The following is a 25,533-nucleotide window of genomic DNA, read 5'->3' as shown; positions in this document are numbered from 1 at the left end:
TGTCCAATTGCACTCACAGAAGAAAGCCTCACAAATGCCCTTAAGTTGGATTAGTTTGTTCTTTTTTGATACATTGCTGTTGAAAGTTATCCATCCAATCATTTCCTCACAATAATAACATATTCCAATATTCTGCGCATGAATCCCAACGTATCCATGTGTAAAATCTTCTTCGGTCCTCTCAGAAGCCCCGTGGTGGCACCGCCGGCCGGCCCTCTCTGTCGTCCACCAGGAAGTCAACGGTAACCTCCGCCCTGCGGGGTTCCAAGGCCAAGGAGGAGGGCCGCTCCGCCATGGCCTGCAGGTTCTCCAGACCCAACAGGCCCACGGTCAAGGGGAAAGCGTCTCCGCCTCCCACCCAGAGGAAGCCAGTCGCTCGGGTGCAACACAGCCCCCCGCCAATCAAGGGAATCCCTGAGAGTAACTATCAATGTTAAAACAAGCACCGAGCCTTGCTGTCTTTGTGTCGATCACCTGTCTTTTAGACTCTGTTACCCGTGTGTTTGCAGACGCAGGTCTTCAGGTGAGCGGCGACCTGGTCGCGTCCGTCCAGTCCTTCGCCGCCTTCCTCCAACAGCAGGTCGGCCCCGCTGGACCGCAGGTCGCCACGGCTACCTGGGATGTCAACGCTCGCAGAGACGTGGCCACAGGAGTCAAGGGGCTTTCAGACAGCAATGTAACCATCTTTCTGGGTGTCACCTTGATCTCTTGTTTCTTCATAGTAGCACTGAAAGCACTTGCATTTTATGTGATCTAATGATTGCCCTTTTTGGGTTATGTCTTCGTTGTTGAGTGCACTTATTGTCAGTTGCCTCGGACAAAAGTGTCTGCTGAATAAATGTAATGTAAAAAGTCGTATGTTACCTCTGCTGGCACAGAGGACGTGAGTGGTGACTAAAAGGGGCTGAAGGTTAGATTCAAGAGTTCTGATTTAAAAGTCTAAATGCCACATTCTTACAGAGTGAAATGCTCTGGGAGAATATGTGCATCAGTCGACTGAGCCCTCATTATGAGACAATTTAGATTGAAGACGGCTCTTTGCTAATTTTCAACCAATAAGGGGATCTCTTCCCTGATTGGTTCAGGGAATCCCTCTTCCCTGCTAATTGCATCTCTTCTCAATGGCTATAAAACACAGAGAGGAAGGGCGAAGAGATTGAGATTACGTTTTTGGTAGGTTGTTTATTTTCAAAATCCTCCACTCTTTTATACACTCTCTCTTTAAAGGTTGAGGAGGGCTCTATGGTCCAGGGACTTGCCCACAAGGAAATAGACCACCTGTCCCACAAGCAGATAGACCATCCTTCCCAGAAGGAGAGAGACCTTGCCCAGAGGGAGAGAGACCTGGCCCAGAGGGAGAGAGACCTTCACCTGAGACTGGAGGAGGTGGAGATGCAGCACAGGGAAGACCTCGGTGCTGTCAAACAGGAGAACTATGTTCTGCAGAGCAAGGTAATGAGTAAGCACACCAGCACAGATATGTACACATGTACGTATGTTCCTATTTCTCCCTCTCTATCCGCTTTGCAGGCGGCAGACTAACGTAACCAATACTTGACCTTTTATACTTTGTAAAAATAAATAAATATTAGGGATGTCCGATATTGGCTTTTTTGCCGATATCCCATATGCGATATTGTCCAACTCTAAATTTTCGATTCCGATATCAGCCGATACCAATGTCGATATTTGGGTTATTTATTTTTCCTCAAACCTAATTTAGGTAACATTACATATCTCCTGTTGTGGAATTAACACAACATGCTTAATGTTATTGTGATGCCCCACTGGATGCATTCTTGAATGTAACAAGGCTTTCCAAATGTTAACATTGTCTGTGCAAAATAAGAAAAATACTTCAACTTAATTTAAGGGAAAAGTGCCATGTTTATTTTTATTGTTTTAATGGTCTCAGACAACAGTTTGGATTACACTCTCCCTGAGATAATCTTGACAATGCCCACAACAAATAGGGCAAACTTGACTGACTTCACAAATGATAAAACATTGTACCTGAACAACTATGTGCAACATAGCAGTATGTTTCTTTAACTAAAACTCAATAACCTTAATTGAATAAATGCACAAATATGAGTCAATTACAATGTGCACTGTACTGCACAATTTTGAAAACATTTATTTGAGCTATAAAAAAAAAAAAATAAAAAAAAAAATCGGTTTTAAGGCAAAAAAAATCCGATACCGATATTGACCGATATTACATTTTTATGCTAATATCGGGCCGATAATATCGGTGGGCCGATAATATCGGACATCTCTAATAAATATTAAAAGATACCTTCAGGTCAGGTGCATCCAGCCAATGCATCCCTTGAAACAAACACTTCTGACCCTGAAGGGGTCCCAAACCCTATTTTATCAACCCAAGTTCATTACAGCACAAACCTGTGTTCATCTTAGTTGATAGCAAAGCTTCGTCTTGACTTAGCTTTGTGGCACAATCCAGTTTTCCAAGTGTGTGTTGCACCCATATGTGTAATTGAGGTCAACATATGGGCGTGGCCTTGCGTTGTTCAAAAACCTCGAGCCAATCAGATTAAATAAACCAAGTGACGCTCCTGCTCCCTTTGCTCTTGCTAGATCCGATTAAAAAGTTGTTTGGTTGATTTCTACACTTTCCCTGGGCTGCGCCATGTTTTTCTTTATGTTCGGCAGACCCTCTTTAAACATCATGTTGTCATTTTCCGGAGAGGCTTTCATGCGTTCGAGGCCCAACTGCAGGGAGAAACAGAATGTGAACTCAGAGATCAGGATGGCCTCACGAGGGCAAAGCTGCTCTTGACTTACCATTGCTGAACCTCTGGTCTAGCTGCGCAAGGCCGAGTCCAGCCAGGGGGGCCAGCGGTGGGGTGAGGCTGCAGACCCGATGACCATGGACAGGCTCCAACTCCTGGAGAAGGAAGTGCAGCAGCAAGAGACCATCATCCAGGGGTACCACAAGGTGAACTCCTGACTGGAGGCTCATACAGGGACTCTTATTTTCATACTATAGGCGCAGCAAAATGTAACTGATTATCTATATCGTTTTTCCCAGGAAAACGAAAAGCTTTGCTGGGAGATGAAGGCCCAGCAGACTAGGAGTAGAGCCACAGAAGAGGCCATGTTTGCAGAGAACCAGAGGTTGCTGAACGAGCTACGGCTTGCAAAGTGAGTTCACATGGAGAGCACGCAGTATTAGGGCACAGGTGTTCATGTTGTTGATGGACCCCCGGCAAAAAAAAAGACTTAATCCAAACTTCAAATGCATCGTTTTTTTTAATAACCTTCCAGAGAGCAGCTGAAGAACATGCCAGGGACGCCACTGAATGCCTGCCCAATGGAGCACACCCAGCGCATCACAGAGCTCCTGACTCACATGGAGGTTATTCAGGTGCGCAGCAACACAAACCCTCCACCCAACTGCAGCTCCACTGCCATACAATTATTTTTTGATTTCTAATGCTGTTGTGTGTGTGTGCTATGTATACGTGCGAGCGTGTGTTTATGTGTGTATGTGCGTCCACGTGTGTGTTTCTGTGTGTGTGTGTGTGTGTGTGTGTGAGTGCCTGTGGATATGCTTGTGTGTGTGTGTGTGTGTGTGTGTGTGTGTGTGCGTGTGTATGGGCGTGCACGCGTTTGTGTTCATGCAGAAGAGCGAAGCCAAGTGGTCAGAGGAGAGCCGCAGCCTCCGGCAGCAGAAGCAGGCCCTGGAGGTGGACCTCCAGCTGATGAAGAAGGAGAGAGACCTGCTGAAGGCCCAGGTTCTCTCATCCTCAGGTGCGGCTTCACACTACACACATGAAACAAACACAGGGCGCGGTCCAAAACTTCAGTATACCCCCAAAGAGATAGGCAGTAGCAGTGAGTGGTCAAGCAGGAGGACAGTAAGCAGTTTTTTGTGCGCACCCCAAAACACGACATTCAGGCTTTCTTTATGGCAGATGTCTTATAAGTTATTACTGAATATTGGAATGCACCAATTGTGTAGTTTAAACTCTAAACTTTACAGACATAATGAAGCCATATGATGGTTGACTGATGTACATGCCAAGTACAGCCATCTGCAAATTGTCAGTGAAAAACGAGCTTTCAGACACAAGGATATTTAAACCAAATGGTCTAATCATGCCGGTGAAGGTCAAGTTTTCAAAGGAGTTTTAAAGTTTGGTTAATACCAGAGTGAAAAGCTTAATGGAACACTTCAAAATGCCAGCGCTGCAAACTTACACAAGAACCAAACCAATTCAGAAAAACGGAGTGAACTCGGATTGCTCCCACCATTGAAGCAGGATGAGTGCTTCTTAACGGCAATGATTTATGAAAGCATTCATTTCTGTGTGTGTATTGGATTAGGAGGTCAGCTTGTTTACAGGGCGGAACAACTTATCAAACCTTGTGATGGTTGGGTACCTTATATGATGTTCACCAGAGAAGCCTGTGTAAAAGCATGTCTTGGTTCACAGTAGAAAAACATTCGAGCATGAGGAGACCTAGCAGTAAAATAGGTCACCATTATAGAACGTCCTGAAGTTTTCAAGTCTTAATTGTGTAGGACGGGCCAGTGAGTCACTTGTCGCTGTGAGTCTTCAACTGCGTCCATACTGAGCAGAATATTCCCCTTTCAAGGTTACATTCTGTAAGCTTGGCCAGGGGAAGAAATACAAATAGCTGTCAGCTGGATATCCAAGCATCTTCTAAGAGCAAGGATGAAGCATTTATTTCATTATTGTACAAAGACATCAGAGGTCTCCCCACCTACCCAGTTTCGAGATCATGGGCTGATGCACACTGAATTGATCCGCCCCCTCACAAAGCCCGGACAGGATGGAGATGAAAGGGATTTTTTAAACACAGATGAGAACAAATGTCGGCTAAAATTGGAGCCTGGAGTGGATGTGTTTGTACTGCCTATCTCACCAACCACCACAGCTGTACTGTGTACTTGCTTAAATCTGTTGACTTAATCTCACTAAGCAATCCATTACTCCATTAGGTATGTCTTTAATTAGAAGCCATCCGTTTACTCCGTTAGGTATGTCTTTAATTAGAAGCCATTTAGTTTTTGTTTCCTTTCATCAGTTTTGTGTCTTTGAGTTTCTTCAGACCTTTGTTTTAGTTCAAACGTGTATGAATGGCTCCTGCATGAATGTTTTGTGTGATCATTTATATATTATATATATTAGTGTTTTCCCTATATGCATTCAGCAGCTGCGCACCGCTACTGCTGGATTGTCAGCGCCACTACAAAAGAAAAGGTTTCTAGCAAGTTCAAGGCACATTTGCACAATGATCTGGTCTCGGCAGATACCTTGACTCTGTTGGTTGTAATTTCATATTTGGAACCTCAATCTGTGCATGTTTCCCAAAAAAATATCACCAGAATTAACCATTTAAAGGGTTATTTTTCAAATTTTCATTCGGGGGGGGCATGCCCCCCGGGCCCCCATAGTGTTTGCTAGGTTACCGACTCACAGCACCACTGCTACAAGAAAGAGCTTTTGTTTTTCTATTGGAAAACAATCACAATGGGCTGTACAACGAAATCAATTCAAGACACACCAGGACAAGTGGAGATAACTGGGCTAAATGAGCACATCTTAATCTATATATACCTGTAAGGTTGTGGTTGTTGTTGTTTTTAATCTTTACCCAAAGCGCACAGCAGTACGTGCTTCAAAGCAATCTTCGGCAAAGTCGACTTCTTGATTGTATGTGCATTTGTGTGTGCCTGTTTGTGTGGATATATTTGTGTGTGTTTATGCGCGTGTGTCTTCTTGTGTGCGTGTGTGTGTGTGTGTGTGTATGCTTGCGGGTGTGTGTGTGTGTACGCTTGCGTTTGTGTGTGTGTGTGTGTGTGTGTGTGTGCGCGTGTGTGTGGGTGTGCGGTCCTGCCCACCAGGTGACCCCGGCGCTGTGCTGGGCGTGCGGGGGGACGGCCACAGAGAGGAGGTGGCCGTGCTGCAGAAGAAGCTCCACTGGTACGCTGAGAACCAGCAGCTCCTGGACCGCGATGCCGCCCGGCTGAGGGCCGCCAGCGACGAGACCCGGCAGCTCAAGGATCAGGTGGGCCGGAGGGCGGTGGTGGGGTGATGGCTCCAGGGTTAAAGTCTACTTGGTCTGTATTGGGCTGGTACTGGGCTGGTACTGGGCTGGTACTGGGCTGGTACTGGGCTGGTATTGGGCTGGTATTGGGCTGGTGTTAGGCTGGTACTGGGCTGGTACTGGGCTGGTACTGGGCTGGTATTGGGCTGGTATTGGGCTGGTATTGGGCTGGTATCGGGCTGGTACTGGGCTGGTACTGGGCTGGTACTGGGCTGGTATTGGGCTGGTATCGGGCTGGTATCGGGCTAGTAATGGGCTGGTGTTAGGCTGGTATTGGGCTGGTACTGGGCTGGTATTGGGCTGGTACTGGGCTGGTATTGGGCTGGTATTGGGCTGGTATTGGGCTGGTATTGGGCTGGTACTGGGCTGGTATTGGGCTGGTACTGGGCTGGTACTAGGCTGCTACTGGGCAAGTATTGGGCTGGTATTGGGCTAGTAATGGGCTGGTGTTGGGCTGGTACTGGGCTGGTACTGGGCTGGTCTTCTGTTGCCATTGGGCTGATCTTTTATTGTAAATAAGTCAAACAATATTAAAGCTTACTTCTTACAGATACAGGCAACAAAGGCAGAGAGTAGGCGGCCAACATAACAACATGGTTACTGGGGACTGGGTGAGGGCGTATAGTTACTCAGTCTATTTCCAGACACACTGGGTAGTCAATCAACCCGGCCATCTAACAACCACAGAGAGGCGATTAGATTCTGAAAGGCTTTCTGATATTGAGCACTGCTGCCATATTACAGTACATCAGTGCAAGCCTTGAGGAACTTATTTTTCACCTCTGTAGGGAGCTTCCATGGAGTTGTGCTAGGAAACTTCTTGTGTGCTGAAGTGAAGGGAATAAAACACAAATATGTTACGACTGAAAGCTGTTTAAAGGGCCATCTTCAATCTGTTTAAAACACATAGCATTTTCAGTAATCCAAAATCATATTTTCTACAGATTTTGCGGTAATGTTATTTTTTTATATCGATGCCAAAACCTTTGTGGATTCAAAATGAATGGGTTGAAGTTCAGTAAAGATTTTGTTGCTGGTTTTGCCCGTAGTGAGACACAAGACAAATCCTATAAAAACAGAATGGTTAACAATGTTTCTTGTTTTTTGTGCCGCTCCAGTTAGAAAACCTAAAGATAGAGGTGAGGAAAAGCAGCAGTCAGCAACACACCAAGGCCAAGGAGAAGACCGGAGACGCTAAAAAGATCCAGGCCTTGGAGCGACAGGTAAATCAACAAAAAAAACATTTATAGGGTGAGCGAACCCATTTTGTCTGAGAATACTGAGAAGAGGTCGGGGAGGTATTATCCCCATGGTTACTGCAACTTTGTGATACTGTTTTTAGCGTCGCTGAGTGACAGGGTCATAAATAGCAATCTTGTGTATGAAGTGCACCACACACCGTGTCGTTATCCTGCAAGTGTCAGAGTAGCTTAATTGACCTCCTCTGACCTAGCTATCGACAAAAACTACTCCCCAGATTGAGTTGACATTGAAGTGCCTCCAAAGGGCACTGAGGACTTCACGAAAAGTTCAGAGCAGCGTAGAGCGTTTTTCTTCTCTGCATCATGCCATTATTGCATTAACGTTGACTAAATAGCATAGGTTACTAAGTTTAAGATCAAAGAAAACATACTAAGATGTTTAAAAAAACAACAACAACAGGATGTCGGGTTCGCTGGGCCTTTAAACGACCTAAGCCCCATTAGTGACCCCTTCTTTCCCCATCCCTTTGTGTTTGTGATCCACCCCCCCCCCCCCCCCAACCAGGTCAAGGTAATGGAGGACCTCCTGCGACGGCGCCAGCCCAACTCCCTCCCCGCCCTGATCTACGCCGCCGCCTCAGCGAGCGGCCCGGGCGGCGAAGACCCCACGACGACCGCCACGCCCACTCTGGTCACCGGCCTATTGGAGCGCAAGGTGGAGCGTCTGGAGGCGGAGCTGGACGGTCATAAGGAGGAGGCCAAGCGGGGCCTGCGAGCCATGGAGCAACAGTTCCAGAGGATCAAGGTACGGTCTGGGACACCAATCCAATAGGATAGGTGTGCTGTTGGGTTCAGGTGACCAGAGAAGGAGTTGTAACCATGTGTCTGGGGCAGATCCTAATGAGATGTCTCTATCATCCATTAAAGAAGAAAATAAGACACTTTCTGAAGTGTGTGTGTGTGTGTGTGTGTGTGTGTGTTCCAGCTCAACTATGAGCAGCAGATCTCCGAGCTGGAGCAGAAGCTGGTCCAGAGGCAGAACCCGGAGGGGGCGGCCCCCCCGCCCTGCCCCTCCTCCGGGGGCGGCGAGCAGCAGGGTGTGACGGAGGCGCAGCGCAGCGTGGAGCTGGCCCTGCAGGAACAGATCCAGTCACTCCAACAGCAGCTCTCCAGAAAGGTACCCCACGCACCTTCCTCACGCCGTCCCTCCCCGGATCTGAAGCCAAACATCTAGGGCCGTTGTGCTCAGCAGTGAGCCAGACACGCTCACTTCTATTAAATAGACACCAACCAATGCTCTTGTTTGAAAACCTTCTCCCGGCAGGCCCCGCCCCCGGAGCCAGAGCGGGCCCCGCCCCCGGAGCCAGAGCGGGCCCCGCCCCCGGAGCCAGAGCGGGCCCGGCGCAGCCCGTCCCGCCACCAGGTCCAGAGCGAGGCGGCCTTCGGGGCCCGCATCGAGCGGCTCACGCAGGAGCTGGCGGCGAAGACCCGCTCGGTGCAGGAGCTGAGCCGCACCGTGGAGCGCCTGCAGAGGGAGAGGAAGGGCCTGCTGTCGGGCTCCTGGTCCCGAGAGGCGCGCCCGGCCAACGCCAACGCCGCCGCCAGACCCAGGGCCGCGGCGTCCGGCGATGCCCGGGTGGGCGGGGCCGGCGTAGGCGGAGGGGGAGACGAGGCGGGTGCGGGGGAGGTGGAGGAGAGGTTCCCGGCCGCGCAGTACGAGAAGACGTACCGGCCCGACGCCTTCGCCGGCAGCCACATCACGGAGGTGCTGGAGGAGAACCAGGCTCTGCGAGAGCAGCTGGGGAGGCTGGAGGAGCGGCCCGACGCAGGGGAGCCCCACGGAGCCCTGGCCCAGGCCCGGGAGGAGCTCTGCAGGTACTCACACCGCAAGCGCACGACCTGGGGTTCTTCGTATTTCAAAAGTAATCCAGTGAGATTTCGGATCACGTATTGGATCAAATCTTGGAAATGGGTTTTTCGGGATTCCGAACTGAGGTCCGATCATGTTATCCGATCCTACATTTGAACTGGATCAAACGTGCCCTTTGGGTTTTTCAAAGCTTTGAACTTGGTTTGGGATCTATTTGATCCAAAAAGACAGGATTATCCTGATCACATCCGAATGGTGGATTCAGTTGGTTATCCTGAAATTTGGTATTTGGATCACAGTGATCAAATCCAATGTTCCTGGCATAAATATAAGATGTATCAGGTGATCCTGGATAGCAAAACGTGTAATTTCCAAATCCGGATGAATTTGATACAGATTACATTTTCTTAAAAACTGGGCCTGAAGATTTCACTGTGTATCAGCTAGTTGTAAGCAAGTTTAGTTCGAGTGTAATCGAGTCAAAATGAATGCAAAGACACAAAGCTCTCTAAGCTCCCATCTGGACAGACATTTAACGTCTTGGTCAGTTGCTGTATTGCCCACTTTGACACCCAGGATGTCCATCAGTGGGAATCTGCCTTTTTCTTTTCCATCCAAACATGGTAAAAGCGCTATTTATTGTGCCCAGACACAGAGAAAACAACCAAATGATAGAATCTCTTCCGACGCATTTCTAAAGGTCTACACTTTGACTCTGTGTGTTCCCAGGCTGAAGGAGAGCACGGCGGAGCAGCTCTCCTCCCTGGTGGCTCAGCAGCGTCTGGAGATGGACCAGCTCCGGGCCGGCCACGCCCAGGACCACTCCTCATCCCGGGTGGCCCAGCTCTCCAACAGGCTCAACACCCAGGAGGTATGGCCAGGCCGCAGCACGGCTGATCCTGACACTTGACCCTGTAGCGGCATGTTTGGGTCCACTGGTGTTTTTTTGGTGTTGATGATTTCTTTCCTATTTGCTCTGTGTGTAGATCGTGGTGCAGCATTTGAAAGAGCAGTTGAAAGACTTTAAGGCAACCAAGGACACACTGGCGGTGTCCAAAATACGAGAGGAAACGCTGCAAACTCAGGTAGGCACGTGTATGATTACATCATATAGCACCTAGCAGCAGTGCATGTGGTAGTAGAAAAGAGTTCGGAATGCCAAGAACCTTGACCAAGACCTCCAGTTGATTGAGCTCTGGGTTTATGTACTCAGTTCAGCAAAGGAATGACGTCTTGCATCACTTGCCATAGGTCATCCAATGCCAAGGCTTTTAGATGTTGGACTTCGAGACGCATCAGAGCACTGAGGGCTTTGACTCCAATAATTCAGCCTGCCAACTAGTTTCCCACACAGTTTAATGGCCATAATATCTAGAAATATAATATTCCTAAAACTCCTGGTCACAATTTGTTGTCTAGCATTTACAGACATTTTCACCGCGCAATTTCCTCACTGCCAGATGATGTATGGCTTTGGCAATTCTAACAGATAATACTAACACTCAAATTAAAGCCGTTCGATCGAACCTGCATGCGTGTTAAACCTGTCCTTCCCACACACCCGACTTGCTAGCTAACCAGGCTGCTGGAAGAGCTGAGGCAGGCCAGAGAGGCCCACAGCCCCGAGCTGAGGCACCTCCACGGCCTGGAGGCCAAGATTTGCAGCATGGAGCTCAGACACACCCAGCGGGAGGACCAGCTGAAGCAGGTACGGTGATTCAGCGCCCCTCATTTTCTCCCCGTAAACAGAGAAAGAATCTCCTGAAAACATCGGAGAGTTTAGATGCCGCAGGGTGGCTTGTCTGATTGATTGAAGGCACGCTAGGTTTTATCTTTGGTGTGTGTGTGTGTGTGTGTGTGTGTGTGTGTGTGTGTGTGTGTGTGTGTGTGTGTGTGTGTGTGTGTGTGTGTGTGTGTGTGTGTGTGTGTGTGTGTGTGTGTGTGTGTGTGTGTGTGTAAAGTTGACGCATTAAATATAAAGCACTTTAGGTGTCTGCAGTGGCGAGAAAAGCATTTTATAAATGCACTTAAGTATGTGGAGATATTAATAGGAAATGCCCGTCAGAGGTTTTTTTCTCACTCTCTGTCTCTCTCTTTCTCTGTCTCTGTCTCTCTCTCCCCCCTCAATCCCTGCAGCTCATATGCCAGACCAGGCAGGTGGTGGAGTCAGAGCAGCACTCGGAGGTGGAGCGCTGGAAGGGTCTGGCCCAGGGGAGGAGCAGGGAGGTGGAGGCCTTCCGCCTGGAGCTGGACTCCATCCTGGACGTCCTGCGGGAGCTGCGCAGGCAAGGGGTGGTGTTCCCCAGCCCGGAATCCCACCTCCACACCCCCTTCACCTGGAAGAGCTGATGACTCGCACACATACAGAGCCACACGTTTCACAATCGCATTCATGGTTGTTACAGTTTCACAAAGACTTGCTCAAAATCCTACCGAGGTCATCCTAACCACATTTATCCCTAAACAGCAGTAACAGTGCCTGTGTGTGTGATTCATGATTTTACAATCATGGATGAGTTTTATGACTCACACTACTTGGAAACGTCCTTCATCTGTGTGTGTGCCTTTGTGTCTGGAACATTTTCTAATATTTCTTGACAACTTCAATACAAATTGAAGTATATAAAATACTTTAGTATTTATTTTATTTACTGAAACGCCAATAAAATATGTCCTTCAAATGGTGTTTTTTTTTTTGCATGAGTTCAACTAGTTTGTATCCAATGATGTGAATTTATTGAAGATTTTTCGACAATTTCTGTTGCCTGGTTTACAGTGCTCTACACCCTTGGAGCATCAAAGGTTTTGTAGAGTAGTATGTGTCGTCCGGATCCGTCGTCGTCGTCGTCGTTGCCCCCCCTCCCCCCGCGCTAAAAGGGTCCCCTCGCAAACGCGCTCCTATCCATCATGTGCGTGTATCCTAGTAGCAGCAGCCTAGGGAAGGGGTGTCGGGATTATAACGATGCATGCTTTCCATAAATCCCCTCACTCTACTCCATCTCCGTGAACTGGCTCGACTTGTTTTTGTTTTCCACTCTTTGTAAGGATGAGTGACTCTAATCGTTTGAACGGGACCGTAAGATCGCTGGACCCGGGCTATGAGTGGAGATATGAGTACTACGACTACGAGGATCCTGTGTCTTTTGAGGGGCTTGCAGCGCATCGGTGTAAGTAGGAACCAACACGCCCGGTTTGGTGTGCGCTGGAGATTTGTGCTTGTTTTAACACACGATGCTTATTCAATGTTTAATGCGTTTCATCTTGGGTGTGACTGTGATCACTAGTGTGTGTCGGAAAACTTTCGTTGTTTGATCAGTTTATTTCAGGGGGGTTTAGGTAGACTCCCTTATGGAGGCTTTTCCTCCATGAGGGAGCCTGCATTCAGCAGGCTTCATGAGAGCCTGGTCAAGCTCCTTACTTAGCTCTACTCCAGAACTTCTAACTCTTTGGATGTTATATGTTATAATAATAATAATAATAATAATAATAATAATAATATTAGAGACAATACAATTTTAATTAAACTGATTTTTGTCCCAAACTACATTACTTATACTATTAGCAGATGATTTTGTCCAAAGCAACTTCAAAAAAGTGCATTCACAATGAAGATATAACCCAAAAAGTGAAAGAATAAAAAAAAAAAAAAGCGTTTAGTGCTTCAATATTGAAAATAAATAAATAATAATGTATATATATATAGTGGGAATTAATTTAATTCCCACCACGAAAGATGTACAGGTCTGTGCATTAAAAGTGGAATTATACTACTCTTTTATGTTGATTAGGCTAATGATTATAGTGAGTAGCTACTTCACTTTTGATACTTAAACATAATTGTGTAGGCTATATTGAGTACTTCAATACATTGGAATCGTTGTTAATGCATAATGTTAACAACTTTAACAAAGCACCTGTTTTTGCGTCTTAACCCTGTGTATTTGTTGCCCTTTAGCTATCGAAATGTTTGCCCCTTTGTCACATAGGGGTCTGTTTTCCATACAGACTCTATTGTGATTGTCTTCTGGGTTGGCCTGGCTGTTTTTGTCATCTTTATGTTCTTTGTTCTGACTCTGCTGGCTAAGACCCGAGCTCCACATCCTGAGTGAGTACCCTCACAGCACCCATCACTTCCCAACCGTAATTCATGAAATTCTGAACACAGCATGCCTCAGTCACAAGTGCCCCTTCTACAATGAAAGAAAAATCCATTTAAATTTCAACATATTTTTGAGAAAAGTTTTAGTCTGGCGACGAACAAAGCCGTGACTCTCTGAATCACAAGACACGCGTTTCCTCAACTTTTGTCAGTGTCTCACATCTGTACTCCTGTCATCACAGGGAGCGTAGAGGCCAATCATCCTATTTGGCATTATTTGCTAAAAGTAAAAATTGCACTCACATACATATATTTCACTCAACTGGAAGACAATGAGCTGACAATTACCGATGATGAAACTGATGATCCCTCTTTTGTGTTTGCATAGAAGCAGAGAAGCTGTAGTGACGCGCAGAGCACATCTGCCTGGCTGCATGGAGCAGCTGAACCTAAACGTGCTCCAACACAATGCGCCCTTCACCTCCGAGCCAACCCTGCAGGACACCTCCCGCTCTCTCCTCCCCTGTCTGGTTCATGAGGAGGAGAGAGGCAGACCGGGAAGCTCCGCGACCACAGGACCCTGTGGCCCCGGAGCTGGAGCAGCTAACAGGGACCTCAGGGTCGGACTGATGGGTGGCCGGGGAGCCGCGTGCGATGGACCCCCAGACCTGTCCTCGGGCCCTGCAGCAGCCTTAGGTACTGGTGTGTTGACCAGAGAGACCCCGGAGAACTTTGATATTCCGAACGTTGTGCACTAGGTTTGGAGAGTGCAACCCGAGCTTTGATATGGACAGGTGTCGCGAGGGGACGATGGAGCTGCCAATCATCTTGGAAGGGAGGGGTCAAGGGCGTGGCAGGCAATGTTTGGCCCGGGATCCCTCCCTCAGAATCAACTACTTCATTACGTTTAGCTCAAAACCTATTACTGTTTGGTTCTGGTCCACCTCACTAGCCCATAGCACTAGTTCCCAGATCACCGCAATAGCCCATAGCACTAGTTGACGTGTGCGTCTAACAATCATAGTGCTTGACATGTGTTTGCTACAAAAGCTGAATGTTAATTGGTATTGACCACTCATAACATGCATTTTTATGTTTGGCCTTTGTATTTCCTCAGTGAGTAATACTTTCATGATTTATGGATGAATAGTAAAATCCTTTGACTTTTCAGTCTTGAATAGCCGGCAATAGTGATGTTACGTGCTAACCTCCGTTTGTGACTGTGTGAGAATGAAGGATATATCGGATTGAAGGAAAGATAGACACAAGGTGGTTTTTAGACACAACTCCGGTGTTATTATTATTCTGCTGTGGGATTGCTCAAATGTACAATGGTTTTCACGTGGAAGAGATACAGGCAATAAGGGGACAACATATTACCCCTGCCTTTCCTACAGAAAATACAGTATTAAATAAAATGCTTATACATGTCATATACCACGCACTTTCACACATCCTAAAAACTGTATTGCAACTCATTCAGGATAAATATGGAACATTTCTATCTTGTGCCATAGAAGAGAATGGCCACAATATATAGAAAATAACAACAGTAAACGACCACAGCACTGCATGTCAAAGGCAATCCCCATAGCAACAGAACCGTTCCAATGCTTAGCTGAAAAAGACAGTGGCTTTGGAAACGCTCATTGCAGAGGCAGTAATGGGTTTTGACTTTGGTTTGGGGAAGAATAAGATTGTTCTGGTCTGGTTTAAACATTTTATCATTTTACGTGAATTGAACAGTTCAGAGAAACTATACATTGCTCATTTTAAAACCTGTTATGTCATTTGGCAAAGTACGTAACAATATGTTAAAGGAGGATGGAACAAAAGCATATGTGGTACATATGTGCTTGCATGTATTGCCTTTGACACTCATGGCAAGAGTCGTGGTAATGACCATGAACTATTCTTAAAATCCTTACTCAAAGCCGCCAACAATAGGGAAATAATACGCACATCTGAAATACAGTTCATTCTTAATTCATAAAATCCTGTCAACGACTTTCTTTTCCGAGAGAATCAAAAAAAGACAGGCATTTCTCTTTCATTAGCCAGTGTGTTTGTTCTCTGGATTATTCCGCCCTTCCTCTGCTAATTACACGTGATTACATCTCAAAGGGAAACCTCAATAACCCAACTTCTATTTGCAGTAGCTGCAACAGCAAATAAACATGTACTAGCATAGTAACTTAGTGGATATTTGCATGAAACGTGAATGTGGAGAGAATCGATGCGATGTTGAGCTACAGTACCTATCCCATCAACCAGCACCCAGTATAGTTGAAGGAGGAGGAGGAGGAGGAGGATCAGGGAGCTGCCGCTTAATCCTGGTACCCTGAGAATCGAATGGCCCAATGGGCGGTCGGCCGTCCATCGCGTTGGAGGACCTGTATGCATGTGCCACCAGGCATAACACCAGGGAGGACAGTCTTGAACTATGTTGTTCATTTAAGATTCGGAACACCTCCCAGGGCTGGAAACTTGAAAACCCAGTGTCTCCAGTTTGATTAAATCGTGGAGAGGTGAAAGGCCCGGGAAGTCCTGCTGCCAGGGGACCCTGCCTGGCAGACGCCCGCCTGGCAGACGCCCGCCCGCCTGCCCGCTGCCCGCGCGCCCCCTGATACCTATTCCTTGCATATTTCCACCCGCTCTCCGTTAAGTTGAGTGCATAGAAAACCGTTGTGTCCTTCCATTCATCTGGTTAAAAGTTGATCCTCTGTGTTATGTACAAGAACCGGTTAAAGTGTGTGTCTGCACAACGTGAGGTGGAGTAGTGGCGGTGGATCAGCCCTGGAAGGTGTGGACCTCCTCTTGGCTGAAGCCCTGCTGCCTCACCAACCTAGAGGCAGGAAAAGGAGGAATAAATCACACACACAAATACTGCATCATTATTTCGAGATTAATTGAAGAAAAAATTGCAATACATAGAAATAAACAGTCCAGTGGGATCATTATGGCTGGGTGACTCAGCAGACCAGACTTCAGGAGAGAAACATGGACCAGGCTGGTACTCACTCCTCTGTGAGCTCTGTAAAGGCGCTGGGTCCACACACGCACACGTATACCCTGGAGCCCTCTGGTCGGCTCAGGAAGTCCCGCAGCATGGACTGTTCCACTCGCCCCTTCTGGCCCGGCCAGCCGTCGCCCGGCTCAGACAGCACGTACTCCACCTGGAACCTGGGTGACGGAGAAACCGCACAGCCACATGAATGGAACGGAAGCCAAAGCTGCCCCCGAGAGGCCAAAGGGGTCGAACATGACCCGACTCCAGAGAGGGTGGAATGCAGGCAGTGGGCAGAGTGTGCGTCACGGCAACATTTCTTTCTCTCCGTTTTCACACAAGGTAAAAAAAATAAAAATAAACAGCAATAGAAATCGAGGTGCGGAAAAAAACCGAAAACGTATGTAAACACTAATCTGCAACGGACAAACTTTGGGCACCTCTGATCTGTAGCTGCTAGTTCATCCATCTGACTGCGCCACGTGATGTCCTTCTCCTGGCGGTTGAAGAGGAGCAGCTTGGTGCTCCTGAGGAAGAGGATAAGAAGCGATGGATCATCACGTTTATATGAACAAGGAAACGTAGAGGAGCGTCTACCCAACTCAAAGTAGCTCGTGTTGATTAAAGGATCACACACACGCACACGCACGCGCGTCCCCGTACTTGATGCTTCCTAGGTCCTGCAGGGACAGTTGGATGAGCCGGGCCATGGGCGTGAACCCGGTGCCAGCGGCTAATAGGTAGAGGTGGGTGACATCACGGAGGGGGCGGAGACTGAAGGGACCCTCCGGACCGCTGACCATCAGATGGTCACCTAGACGACAGACAATAAAGACGACAAACATGATTACAAAACAACACATAGTCCTCACTCATCGAGTTATTAATAATCTCACCACTGGCCACCACCCCCGGTTTGCATATGAGGCTCCCAATATGCCGTTATTCATTCTGTTAGAGACAGGACTGATTATCAACTTATTACTTTCTAAAGGAAGGCCTGGCCCCCGACTCGTATAATATTATTCAGACGCTGGCCCTGGATGACTCCGTATGCAGCCACAGATTCTTCATCAATCATCCAAAAGTGTTCAGTTGCGTGTGCCCTCCGAGAGATAAGGACAGCACAATATCATTTTATCAGTGAATCACTTTCATAGACTTGATCGAGTGGTGTTGTGATGTCTCTTCACTGCTTTAGTATGAATCATTCAGCTGCCTCATTTATCAGTCGTCTCTCTTCTTTCACCCTGTTTGACATGGTAGTGTTGCCAGCGTTTCACTTTTATTTCACCGTCGAAGTAATAAATGAAGAGTGTTTTCAGGGGTACTAAATTACTGTGGGACTAGACCAAGCACATAATGAACGTTTGTTATGTTCATAATGACCCTCAATTAAAGTAATGGCTCAACAGAACGTATTTGTTATCTGACTAGATCAATTAATAAAGTTTGGATGGAATATTAAAGATATATATTGCTCACTCTTACCACAAGGTTTGAATTGATTGTATTTAAATTTGTACGCAGAAGAAAAGTTTTACATTAGCAAGGTACACCCATAAAATGTTGACATGATAAAAGAAATTGGTGACGGACGGACAGACGGACAGACGGACAGACAGAGACAGACAGAGACAGACAGAGACAGACACACACAGACAGACACAGACGGACACAGACGGACACAGACAGACACAGACAGACACAGACAGACACAGACAGACACAGACAGACAGGTTACCGATGTGCAGGGTGTCGAGTTGCGGGGTGAAGAGTCCGTCAGGGTAGACCTTGATCATGAGGAAGAGGTCTGAGCCGTGGGTCTGGTCTTGGGAGGCTGGGTCCACCGGGTCCACCGGGACCACCGGGTCCACCGGGTCCACCGGGTCCACCGGGACCACCGGGATCAGGGACTGCTCCACTGGCGTGTATGGCTTCACCACCTCAGCATCTGGACAACGTGGACAAGGACCATCATGTGGTGGTACGCTCAGATCAGTTCTTTAACCTATGGCTCATTACAAGTCATATTTCGCACACGTCACTTCTGGGGTGCGGAGTAGACTCCAGAAGATTCTGGATTCCATCCCGTCTGTTCTGGGAATTTATTCTAAACATAACAGAATTTCTAAACGGTGGCATCAGAGAAACTTTTCAATTTAAGGTAGTTAGTTTAGTAAATGGTTTTAATTTGAGGAGCAACCCAGTGGCAGATCTGTGGATAAGATAATGGATGAGAGTAGACTCCAAAAGAGAAGATTCTGGATTCCATCCCGTCCATTCTGGGAATTGATTCTATACATAACTGAATTTGTAAACGGTGGCATCAGAGAAACAAATTCATTTATTTTGTTTAGGAAATGGTTTTAATTTGAGGAGCAACACAGTGGAAGATCTGTGGATGAGATGACGGATGAGTAACACAGTAGCCACCCACATACCTTGGACCTGGGTTTTGAGGTAGACATGCTTCCCAACAGGCACGTGCATGACCGACCCACAGCCCAGCTGCAGCCGGAACACCGAGGTGTTGTGGTTGACCTCCGTCTTTGACACCAACACGCAATCCCTATAGTGGAGTGCTGCAAGGAAGGACAGCAGAAACAACATGCCTAAAAGTTACTAATAATACTAATAAGGGATTTTTTAGCATTACACAGGAACTCAAAATGAGGTACAATAAGTTAAAACTGAAAAAAAAAAATGCAGAGAAAAAACAAAGAAAAATTCAGTACTCCAAGGGCCCCGTTTCCCGAGAGCATCGTTAGCCTAAGTGGTTCATGAAGTTCGTTGTACGAAAGTCCTGAAAACACTCGTAGATAACGAGGGCTCCAGGGGTACTCGTAGGGTGCTAAGAGCATCGTTACTACAGCCTGAGTGGCGCCACCAGCAGACATTGCGTGGTATTGGATGTGTTTTATTAAAACACATCCAATACCACGGAATGTCCATCTGATGCAAATTCGCAATACCCCAAAAACAGTGGTTACCGCCGATATATAACTCATAGACTACTTTTAGATTTAAACAGCGAAAACATAGACATGTTAGAATTCAACAACAGTAACATCATCGGCGACCCAGAGGCGCCGCATCCCATTAGGCATACCAGGCAACTGCCTGGGGCCCCGCAATTGTTTCGGGGCCTGGGCCACGGGGGGGGCCCCCTAGAGCCAACCTAGAATCGCCCCTGCTGAGACCAGCGGGTGTCAAAGAATTACTGCAGGCGTTTTTTGTTGCGATTGTTTGCATTAAGCACCTTAGGCGCTTCGGTGAGGCTGTGAAGAAGTTCACTATTTATTGGACCCTGTCTAGACAGTTACGAACATCCTTGACCTTTCATCGCGTTTGTAGCCTACACTCAGACACAAACTCATTATTGCAAATTATTCGAAAGAGGTCTAGACTCCGTGCGCAGCCCCGCCTTCTCCAGTCAACCAAGAAAGCCCGCACCCGCGCCCCCTCTGTTTTACACAGGAAACTTAAGATAAGATGGTGAAAACCACCGGGCGTGCCAAGCTGCGACCAAACCGGCTTGGCAGTATAAAAAGGCCTATACATCATCCTGCCCAAAAATATGGGCAGGATCTAGACCAAGCTCTCCTAATCGGGTCAGCAATAGCCGTGTGTCAATGCTTTTAATGATGATGAATGAATGGAACGTTGCATTTTTAATGTTCACATCAAAGATTGTAGACTAGAGAGTGCGCACCAATCAATGAAACCTCATGCAGAATCAGATCAAGTCTGCTCTCTTTGATGCGCAAAGAATGTTTCAGAAATCAACACATTCAGATTAATGTAGTTGTCACACAAGCTATCTTTGACTAATGTAATATGGAATTATTCCTGGGGGGAAAATGACGTGAACAAATATACACAGTGCGTTCAGGATTAGAACCAATAAAGCATATGTCGGCCTAGGCCTAATCAATTGTGTTTTAATATTTGTAGCATTCATATTATTGTAGTCTATTCTTTTCGTAGGATACTCTGCTGTTGGCAATGAAGGGGAGATATTTGAACCCTTTTTAACCTTATTTTCCTGCGACATTCCTGCGTCTCCCCCTCCTACAGAGCCCATTTCAGCACCGTGTCAATGGACAGTTAGAAGCCTACGAACGTCGTTAGAGCAGTGCACGCGCGTTCATGTTAAGAGGAGTTTCGGGAGAGTAAAGAAATTTACGAACGTTTGCAAGATCCTTTGTGAGAATGATCGTACGTGCTTGGATCCATCGTTATCGGGAAACGGGGTCCAGATAAATGAATAAGCATGCAAATGTAAACAACAAAAACATTTGCAGCACGCATAAAGTGTGACTATAATCAAGCATCACACACATGCAAGAAGTTGAGCACTTCTTGGTCTCACCTCTGTCTTTCTGACGCAGGAAGCTGTTATGAAACTCTAGAGGTTGACCCACACTGGCCCACTTCCCCTTGGCCTGCTTGGGTATGCTCAGCTGGATTTTCCCGACAGACCCTGCTGTCTGGACTGCTCCAACAAAAACAAAACAACACAAGGTATGATTAGGGTCAGGGTGGATGTCAGAGAAACATTGGCAATCAATCAAGCAGCCATTCGCCGTTGTACTTGCCTTCAACACTCCCCTCTACCTCTTCAGTTAGGCCTAAAATAAACATGAAAAGAGGAATCAAAAAGTTACCTACAAACAATGATAATAAAAAAATCCTCCTACATGGAAGGCTTGTTTTATTAGAGCATATTTGATAGGTAAGCCAAGAAAACGACAGATTAACGTTTCCATGCGTCTCACCAGACACTGATGCACCTGAAAATGCAATCAAACTCTTTTGAACTCACGTAGATGAAGCATGTAGGACATGTTTCCCAGCAGGGCCTCCAGTCGCAAGACGCCGCCCTGCAGGTCGATGGTGGCACAGCCTGAGCGGGGGATCTGACGTGGGAGGGTAGGAGAAAACAGTGTTGGTCAATAGGAATGACCATGTTACAGCAATCGCCTCCAGAAAATGACGTAGAGCAACGGTTTCAAACAAGGGATAGCTACTGGGCCGCATTCAATAAACAGGTACAAGGATTGGTTCTTTAAACCCAGTTGTAGATCACTTCAGGGTGATTCCTATGTGTGCCAAATACTCATTCAGACTATGGAATTTGCGTTTGACAAATCACAATTCATATCACTCTGAAACAGAGTGAAAACTGATACCCAATCTAATTCTGATATTCATGTTAATTTCAAAATCCAAATCCTGTATTCCATCATATTGATATAGATCTCTGTGGGCCTGCTGAGGCTCCAGCTCTACTGGGCCCTGGCTTAAGAGAGTTGGAGAAAAGCTGGTGTGTATAGTATTTGGCAGACTGAAGAGTTGGTGAGGCGCTTCAATAAATGCCTTTTTAGTGGATGTTGTCTTTCGTAATAATAGTTCAAATAATTAACATTTGTTATACTCTTCAGCCTAAGCTCATTGAGTTGTTATTGGTTCCAATTAGCTTGATACATATTCCAATCCAAATCTTTGGAGTGCAATTAAAATCAGGAAGAATTTGGCGGACAGACAGCTCAAAAGCACTATTACAACCCTCTTTAGATTGATCAATTATCTTCACAGTTTTGCATAAACCCCAGAATGCAAATGCAACATTTCATAAACCAGAAGGGAACACAGAAAGTAAGCATCAAGCAATCGTTGGTTACCTTTCTCTTGGTATAAACAACAATATTAACAGTCGAGTCTGTTTGGAACCAGTCGAACCTAGGGAACAAGGGAACAACAGGGTCATTATGATTGTTATGAATTTAACAGCAACAAACAAACCAATGGCCACCTCTAACACTTAAGGGCATACAAGGTAAGGGATGCACAGGCAAACTCTAGTAGAGCTCTACCGTGGTCGAGAATCCTTCTCTGAAGGAGGGGCAAATCCGGTCGGGCGCAGCATCATAGAAGATGGAGAGGTGGGGGAGGCCATCAGTGGTGGTGGAGGAAGAGGAGGAGTGAGACCTGCCCAAAAGAAGAAGATAAGAGGAGTGAGGTCAACAAGAGGTGTGAACAGCATTCTAAGAAAGAAACACAATGTTGATCCACACAACTGTATGTTAGATAAGGGGTTACTGTACCATTCAGGTTGGAGCTGATGACCTTCTTCTGAGACAGAGCTGGTCAAAGACAAGGCAAATTTGAATTAGTGGCAGAGATTCTCTCTTAGCTAAACGGCAGATGGCCGTTTAGCTAAAGATAGTAAGAAAAACAAAGTGGCCCTGTTGCACATCCCTAGGTTGCTAGCAAGTGTGTGTTTTTGTACCTTTGACAGCCAGCGGTTTGACGGCCATCCTGCCCACTAGGCACTCTTTCAGCATAGATTCATAATTAACCCACCGATGGACCTGTGAAATAAGAACATTCCTTTATTCAATTCCCATCTAAATCCTCTCAAGCACAAATACCCCACGTCAACATGTGAGGAACAGTTGGACCAAACATTTTTTAGTTTGGGCAATATGGGAAAAAGATATGGATTTTTTCCCACATTATCCTGCTATTTATATTTACTGTATAGACTAGAGGGATGGAATCCAGCCTAGAAGTCTAGTGTCTCTGTTCCACTTTAAATGTCGATTTGTGGGAGAGAGCAGTGAGAGCAGAAGAGAGCAAGATTTTGAAACACAACACAATAGAATTCCCCTCCCCTCCCCACCATACACAAGATTCACAGGGAGAGAGCGAACTTATCTGAAGTGCACTAATTGTTCAGATAGGAGCCAGAAGCAGTCTCAAAATCGATATGGGCCCATACAGCAGTAGAAAGAAAATCACTAGACCATTTTACTCACCAATAGAAAATGCCTCTACCATTTTTGGCAAATGACACTCCAAATAGCTCTTCAATTTTACCTACACACCTCTAACTGTCGACCAGCATGAACTATATCTTGTATGCTCTGCATTCACTCTAGTAAAACTGACTGCAGCATGCATTGCCTACCTGATCAAACAGTTCAGTGCCGTCTTTCCCTGCCGCCTTCATCAGCTCCTCTTCCCCCCCTGGATGGTAGTCCATGTAGGGCGTCACATTGTACACCATGCCTTTAGCCATGAAGATCAACCGATGAGAATACTATTGGCTATAGATATGTCATGAATTTATATATATATTATTTTATAAGCAGCAGCATCGATTAAACAAAATAATTATATCACAACTGTTAATCATGCAAGTATGGCACGACGTTTCTTAACTAACTCTATGGAGAATTACGATTTTTAACCTGCCAGTATAGACACTATAGAATGGGTTTTCTACAAATGAAAACCCATACTAAAAGATAATGAAAGCAATCAATTAAGGTAAAATAGCCATGAGATAATAAATCTATTATGCTCAACAACTAGAACAATATCACACTAGTTCGTCCCTTTGTTTTGACTGTAGGCATCAGACTAGACTAACCTCGTATGCACGTCCAGCAGTCGTCTCTTCTGCCGTGTTTCTTCAGTTCCTCCTCAGTGACCTCAATCAAGCGGCCTCTCAGCCCCGTGTGGTCTCGCCCACTCTTGGCAAAACGGATCCAGTCCATCAGACTGTGACCCGGCTTCAAGGCCACCTAACCAGTGAGAGCAAACGTGTGGACATCAGATTCTATCATGTAGGCCTAAATGTACAGTTGGTATACCAAATAATATACAGCAATTCAAGTAATATTATTTACAGTGCTTCAGTATCATAAGTCAAGTTTCTTATCGCAGTCAGGAGTAACTGACATTGCATATTGTCCACCTGTTGAGCTATTACGGAGAGTTCACTTTGGTTTATACCTTAGCATAACAACCCGAGTTTACCTTGTTCCTCCCGGACTGTCCTGCCGGGGCCACCCGCTGCTGGGACCCCGCCGCCGGGAACGACTGGGTCGGGACGTTCAGCATCTTGACTATCCGGAAGGATCCCAAACGTCGAAAGATATCTATTGGATCACCGTGAAATCAAACCATTAACAATGGTTTACTACAAACGTCTCCTTTCACGGGCCAGTGTGAATCATTCCGCTGTGTTGACACAGTTCTTCAAAGCGGAGAGCGTTGAACACCGGTGTCTAGAGGACTGGTTAGATAGCATAGCTAGCCAAGCTAGCACAGCTAGTCTAGCGTGACCAAAAGTCAGTATCATCAAGGCTTCTAACTTACAGTCAACGCAGGAGGCGTGTTGAACATGGTATGTCCTGATGTAACCAGTTACCTACTCCGGATATGTCAAAGGAACGCCATCAGAGTTTTTCGCATACTAGTTGGACCGCCCTGTCTGTTGAAATGTCCTGTGTCCACACTGTTGTAAATAAACAACTGGGTCCAGGTTATGACGTAAACAAGAGGCGCCCGGCGCTTCACTGCCCTCTACTGGCGATTTGAGAATCACAGGTTGACCGGCTACTTCAAATAATCGATCATAATAATAAAAATAATAGGCTACATTAATTAAAGCCAGAAATCGAATCAAATTAATCAATCTTATTTTCTAATGTTGTCAACGTCATTGTGGGATATTTGTATAATGGCATAAAAAGAGCCCTATAGAGAGATGTCCCCAGATCTATATCAATAAAACCGAAATTAAACCTATAGTATAGTCAACAATTATTTGCAAAAGCGCTGAGCTATGGAAATATTTTTTAATCAAAATACAGCCAATATGCATGTATTTTAACAATGTTTACTTTTATAAAATATCACTACTAAAAATAGACCTACCTGTCATGATATAAGTGAAAGAGTGTGCTGCAGATGAAACATAATTCCATCTTTCCTCACGTTCATCCTCCTCTTCCTCGTCGTCAGAATCGGTGTCGTCATAATTTGGCCTATTGGTGTAAAGCATCGGGAAGTGATGACAGTCCCACAAGTGGGAGGAAGCCTGAAACAGACGAATATGCAATAATCTACCACGACACATTGCATAGCGTTTGTTGTTTAAACTGAGTGTGTTTCATAGCATGCCCGAGTGGTAACATGGAGTAGGTCTGCTAGGCAAACTGCCTTTCACAGCTTATCAGCTAAGTCACTAAGAGGATTCCAAAATAAGACTTAAGGCTACTCAGACAGACGACTTTCAATCATCTAAAACGAGAACTTTCTTGTTAGTTTTTTTAGAGTAATTATGTATTAATGTTTTGTATTTGATGCTATGTGTGTGCTTATGCGCAGGTGAATGTTTTTTTTAACCAAGAAGGCATGGCCCCACTGTTCTAAGTCTACAACTCTGAACTTCTTC

The 25,533-nt window shown here is 46.1% G+C and overlaps 2 protein-coding genes across 11 annotated transcripts in view; one reads left to right on the top strand and one right to left on the bottom strand.

Annotated features, from left to right (window-relative positions):
• The window catches only part of cep162 (centrosomal protein 162), a 32,849-nt gene extending 17,624 nt beyond the window's left edge, over positions 1 to 15,225 (top strand). For 3 of the 6 annotated variants that reach the window (XR_003978503.1, XR_003978502.1, XR_003978498.1), the window contains 17 exons: positions 186 to 420; positions 510 to 676; positions 1,228 to 1,452; positions 2,831 to 2,962; positions 3,056 to 3,168; positions 3,292 to 3,391; positions 3,651 to 3,777; positions 5,900 to 6,063; positions 7,221 to 7,325; positions 7,870 to 8,109; positions 8,290 to 8,481; positions 8,629 to 9,179; positions 9,904 to 10,045; positions 10,161 to 10,259; positions 10,748 to 10,882; positions 11,311 to 13,279; positions 13,662 to 15,225. Coding sequence is in view for 1 of the 6 variants with exons in the window: in XM_030370282.1 (XP_030226142.1) it covers positions 186 to 420; positions 510 to 676; positions 1,228 to 1,452; positions 2,831 to 2,962; positions 3,056 to 3,168; positions 3,292 to 3,391; positions 3,651 to 3,777; positions 5,900 to 6,063; positions 7,221 to 7,325; positions 7,870 to 8,109; positions 8,290 to 8,481; positions 8,629 to 9,179; positions 9,904 to 10,045; positions 10,161 to 10,259; positions 10,748 to 10,882; positions 11,311 to 11,523 (2,940 nt within the window). In the remaining 5 variants the exon portion in view is untranslated. Of the gene's footprint in view, positions 1 to 185; positions 421 to 509; positions 677 to 1,227; positions 1,453 to 2,830; positions 2,963 to 3,055; positions 3,169 to 3,291; positions 3,392 to 3,650; positions 3,778 to 5,899; positions 6,064 to 7,220; positions 7,326 to 7,869; positions 8,110 to 8,289; positions 8,482 to 8,628; positions 9,180 to 9,903; positions 10,046 to 10,160; positions 10,260 to 10,747; positions 10,883 to 11,310 lie in introns of all 6 variants that reach the window. The other 3 variants (XR_003978501.1, XR_003978500.1, XM_030370282.1) reach the window with 3 other exon arrangements.
• On the bottom strand, positions 14,544 to 25,274 carry cyb5r4 (cytochrome b5 reductase 4). 5 transcript variants are annotated; one of them, XM_030370284.1, is made up of 18 exons: positions 25,014 to 25,272; positions 24,111 to 24,232; positions 23,722 to 23,875; positions 23,257 to 23,357; positions 22,576 to 22,657; positions 22,391 to 22,429; positions 22,160 to 22,274; positions 21,968 to 22,025; positions 21,109 to 21,202; positions 20,882 to 20,914; positions 20,656 to 20,778; positions 18,725 to 18,865; positions 18,182 to 18,234; positions 18,025 to 18,145; positions 16,944 to 17,094; positions 16,721 to 16,807; positions 16,295 to 16,456; positions 14,544 to 16,118 (listed from the first exon to the last, which is right to left on the bottom strand). In XM_030370284.1, the coding sequence occupies exons 1-18, from the start codon at positions 25,213 to 25,215 to the stop codon at positions 16,064 to 16,066; spliced, it is 1,893 nt and encodes a 630-aa protein (XP_030226144.1). In that variant the 5' UTR covers positions 25,216 to 25,272; the 3' UTR covers positions 14,544 to 16,063. The 5 variants fall into 5 exon arrangements, with proteins under 5 accessions (XP_030226144.1, XP_030226143.1, XP_030226146.1 ...); XM_030370283.1 differs by having other exon boundaries at positions 18,025 to 18,234; positions 25,014 to 25,271; XM_030370286.1 differs by lacking the exon at positions 25,014 to 25,272 and adding an exon at positions 24,509 to 24,632 and having other exon boundaries at positions 18,025 to 18,234.
• Positions 25,275 to 25,533: the final 259 nt, after the last annotated feature.

The sequence above is a fragment of the Gadus morhua genome, chromosome 11 (genome assembly GCF_902167405.1).
Source record: "Gadus morhua chromosome 11, gadMor3.0, whole genome shotgun sequence".
In the NCBI taxonomy this organism is placed as follows: domain Eukaryota; kingdom Metazoa; phylum Chordata; class Actinopteri; order Gadiformes; family Gadidae; genus Gadus; species Gadus morhua.
Note: the sequence above shows the minus strand (reverse complement) of the source record. Positions and strands in the feature narration are given on the sequence as shown.

What these genes read in the sequence shown, in the direction of transcription:
- cyb5r4 (XM_030370283.1), bottom strand. Translation starts at nt 25,215, where the DNA reads ATGTGTCGTGGTAGATTATTGCATATTCGTCTGTTTCAGGCTTCCTCC. An exon ending in TTTCACTTATATCATGACAG is followed by an intron (nt 24,233 to 25,013) that starts GTAGGTCTATTT and finishes GTGATCCAATAG; the next exon opens with ATATCTTTCGACGTTTGGGA. An exon ending in GTCCTACATGCTTCATCTAC is followed by an intron (nt 20,915 to 21,108) that starts GTGAGTTCAAAA and finishes TGTTTATTTTAG; the next exon opens with GCCTAACTGAAGAGGTAGAG.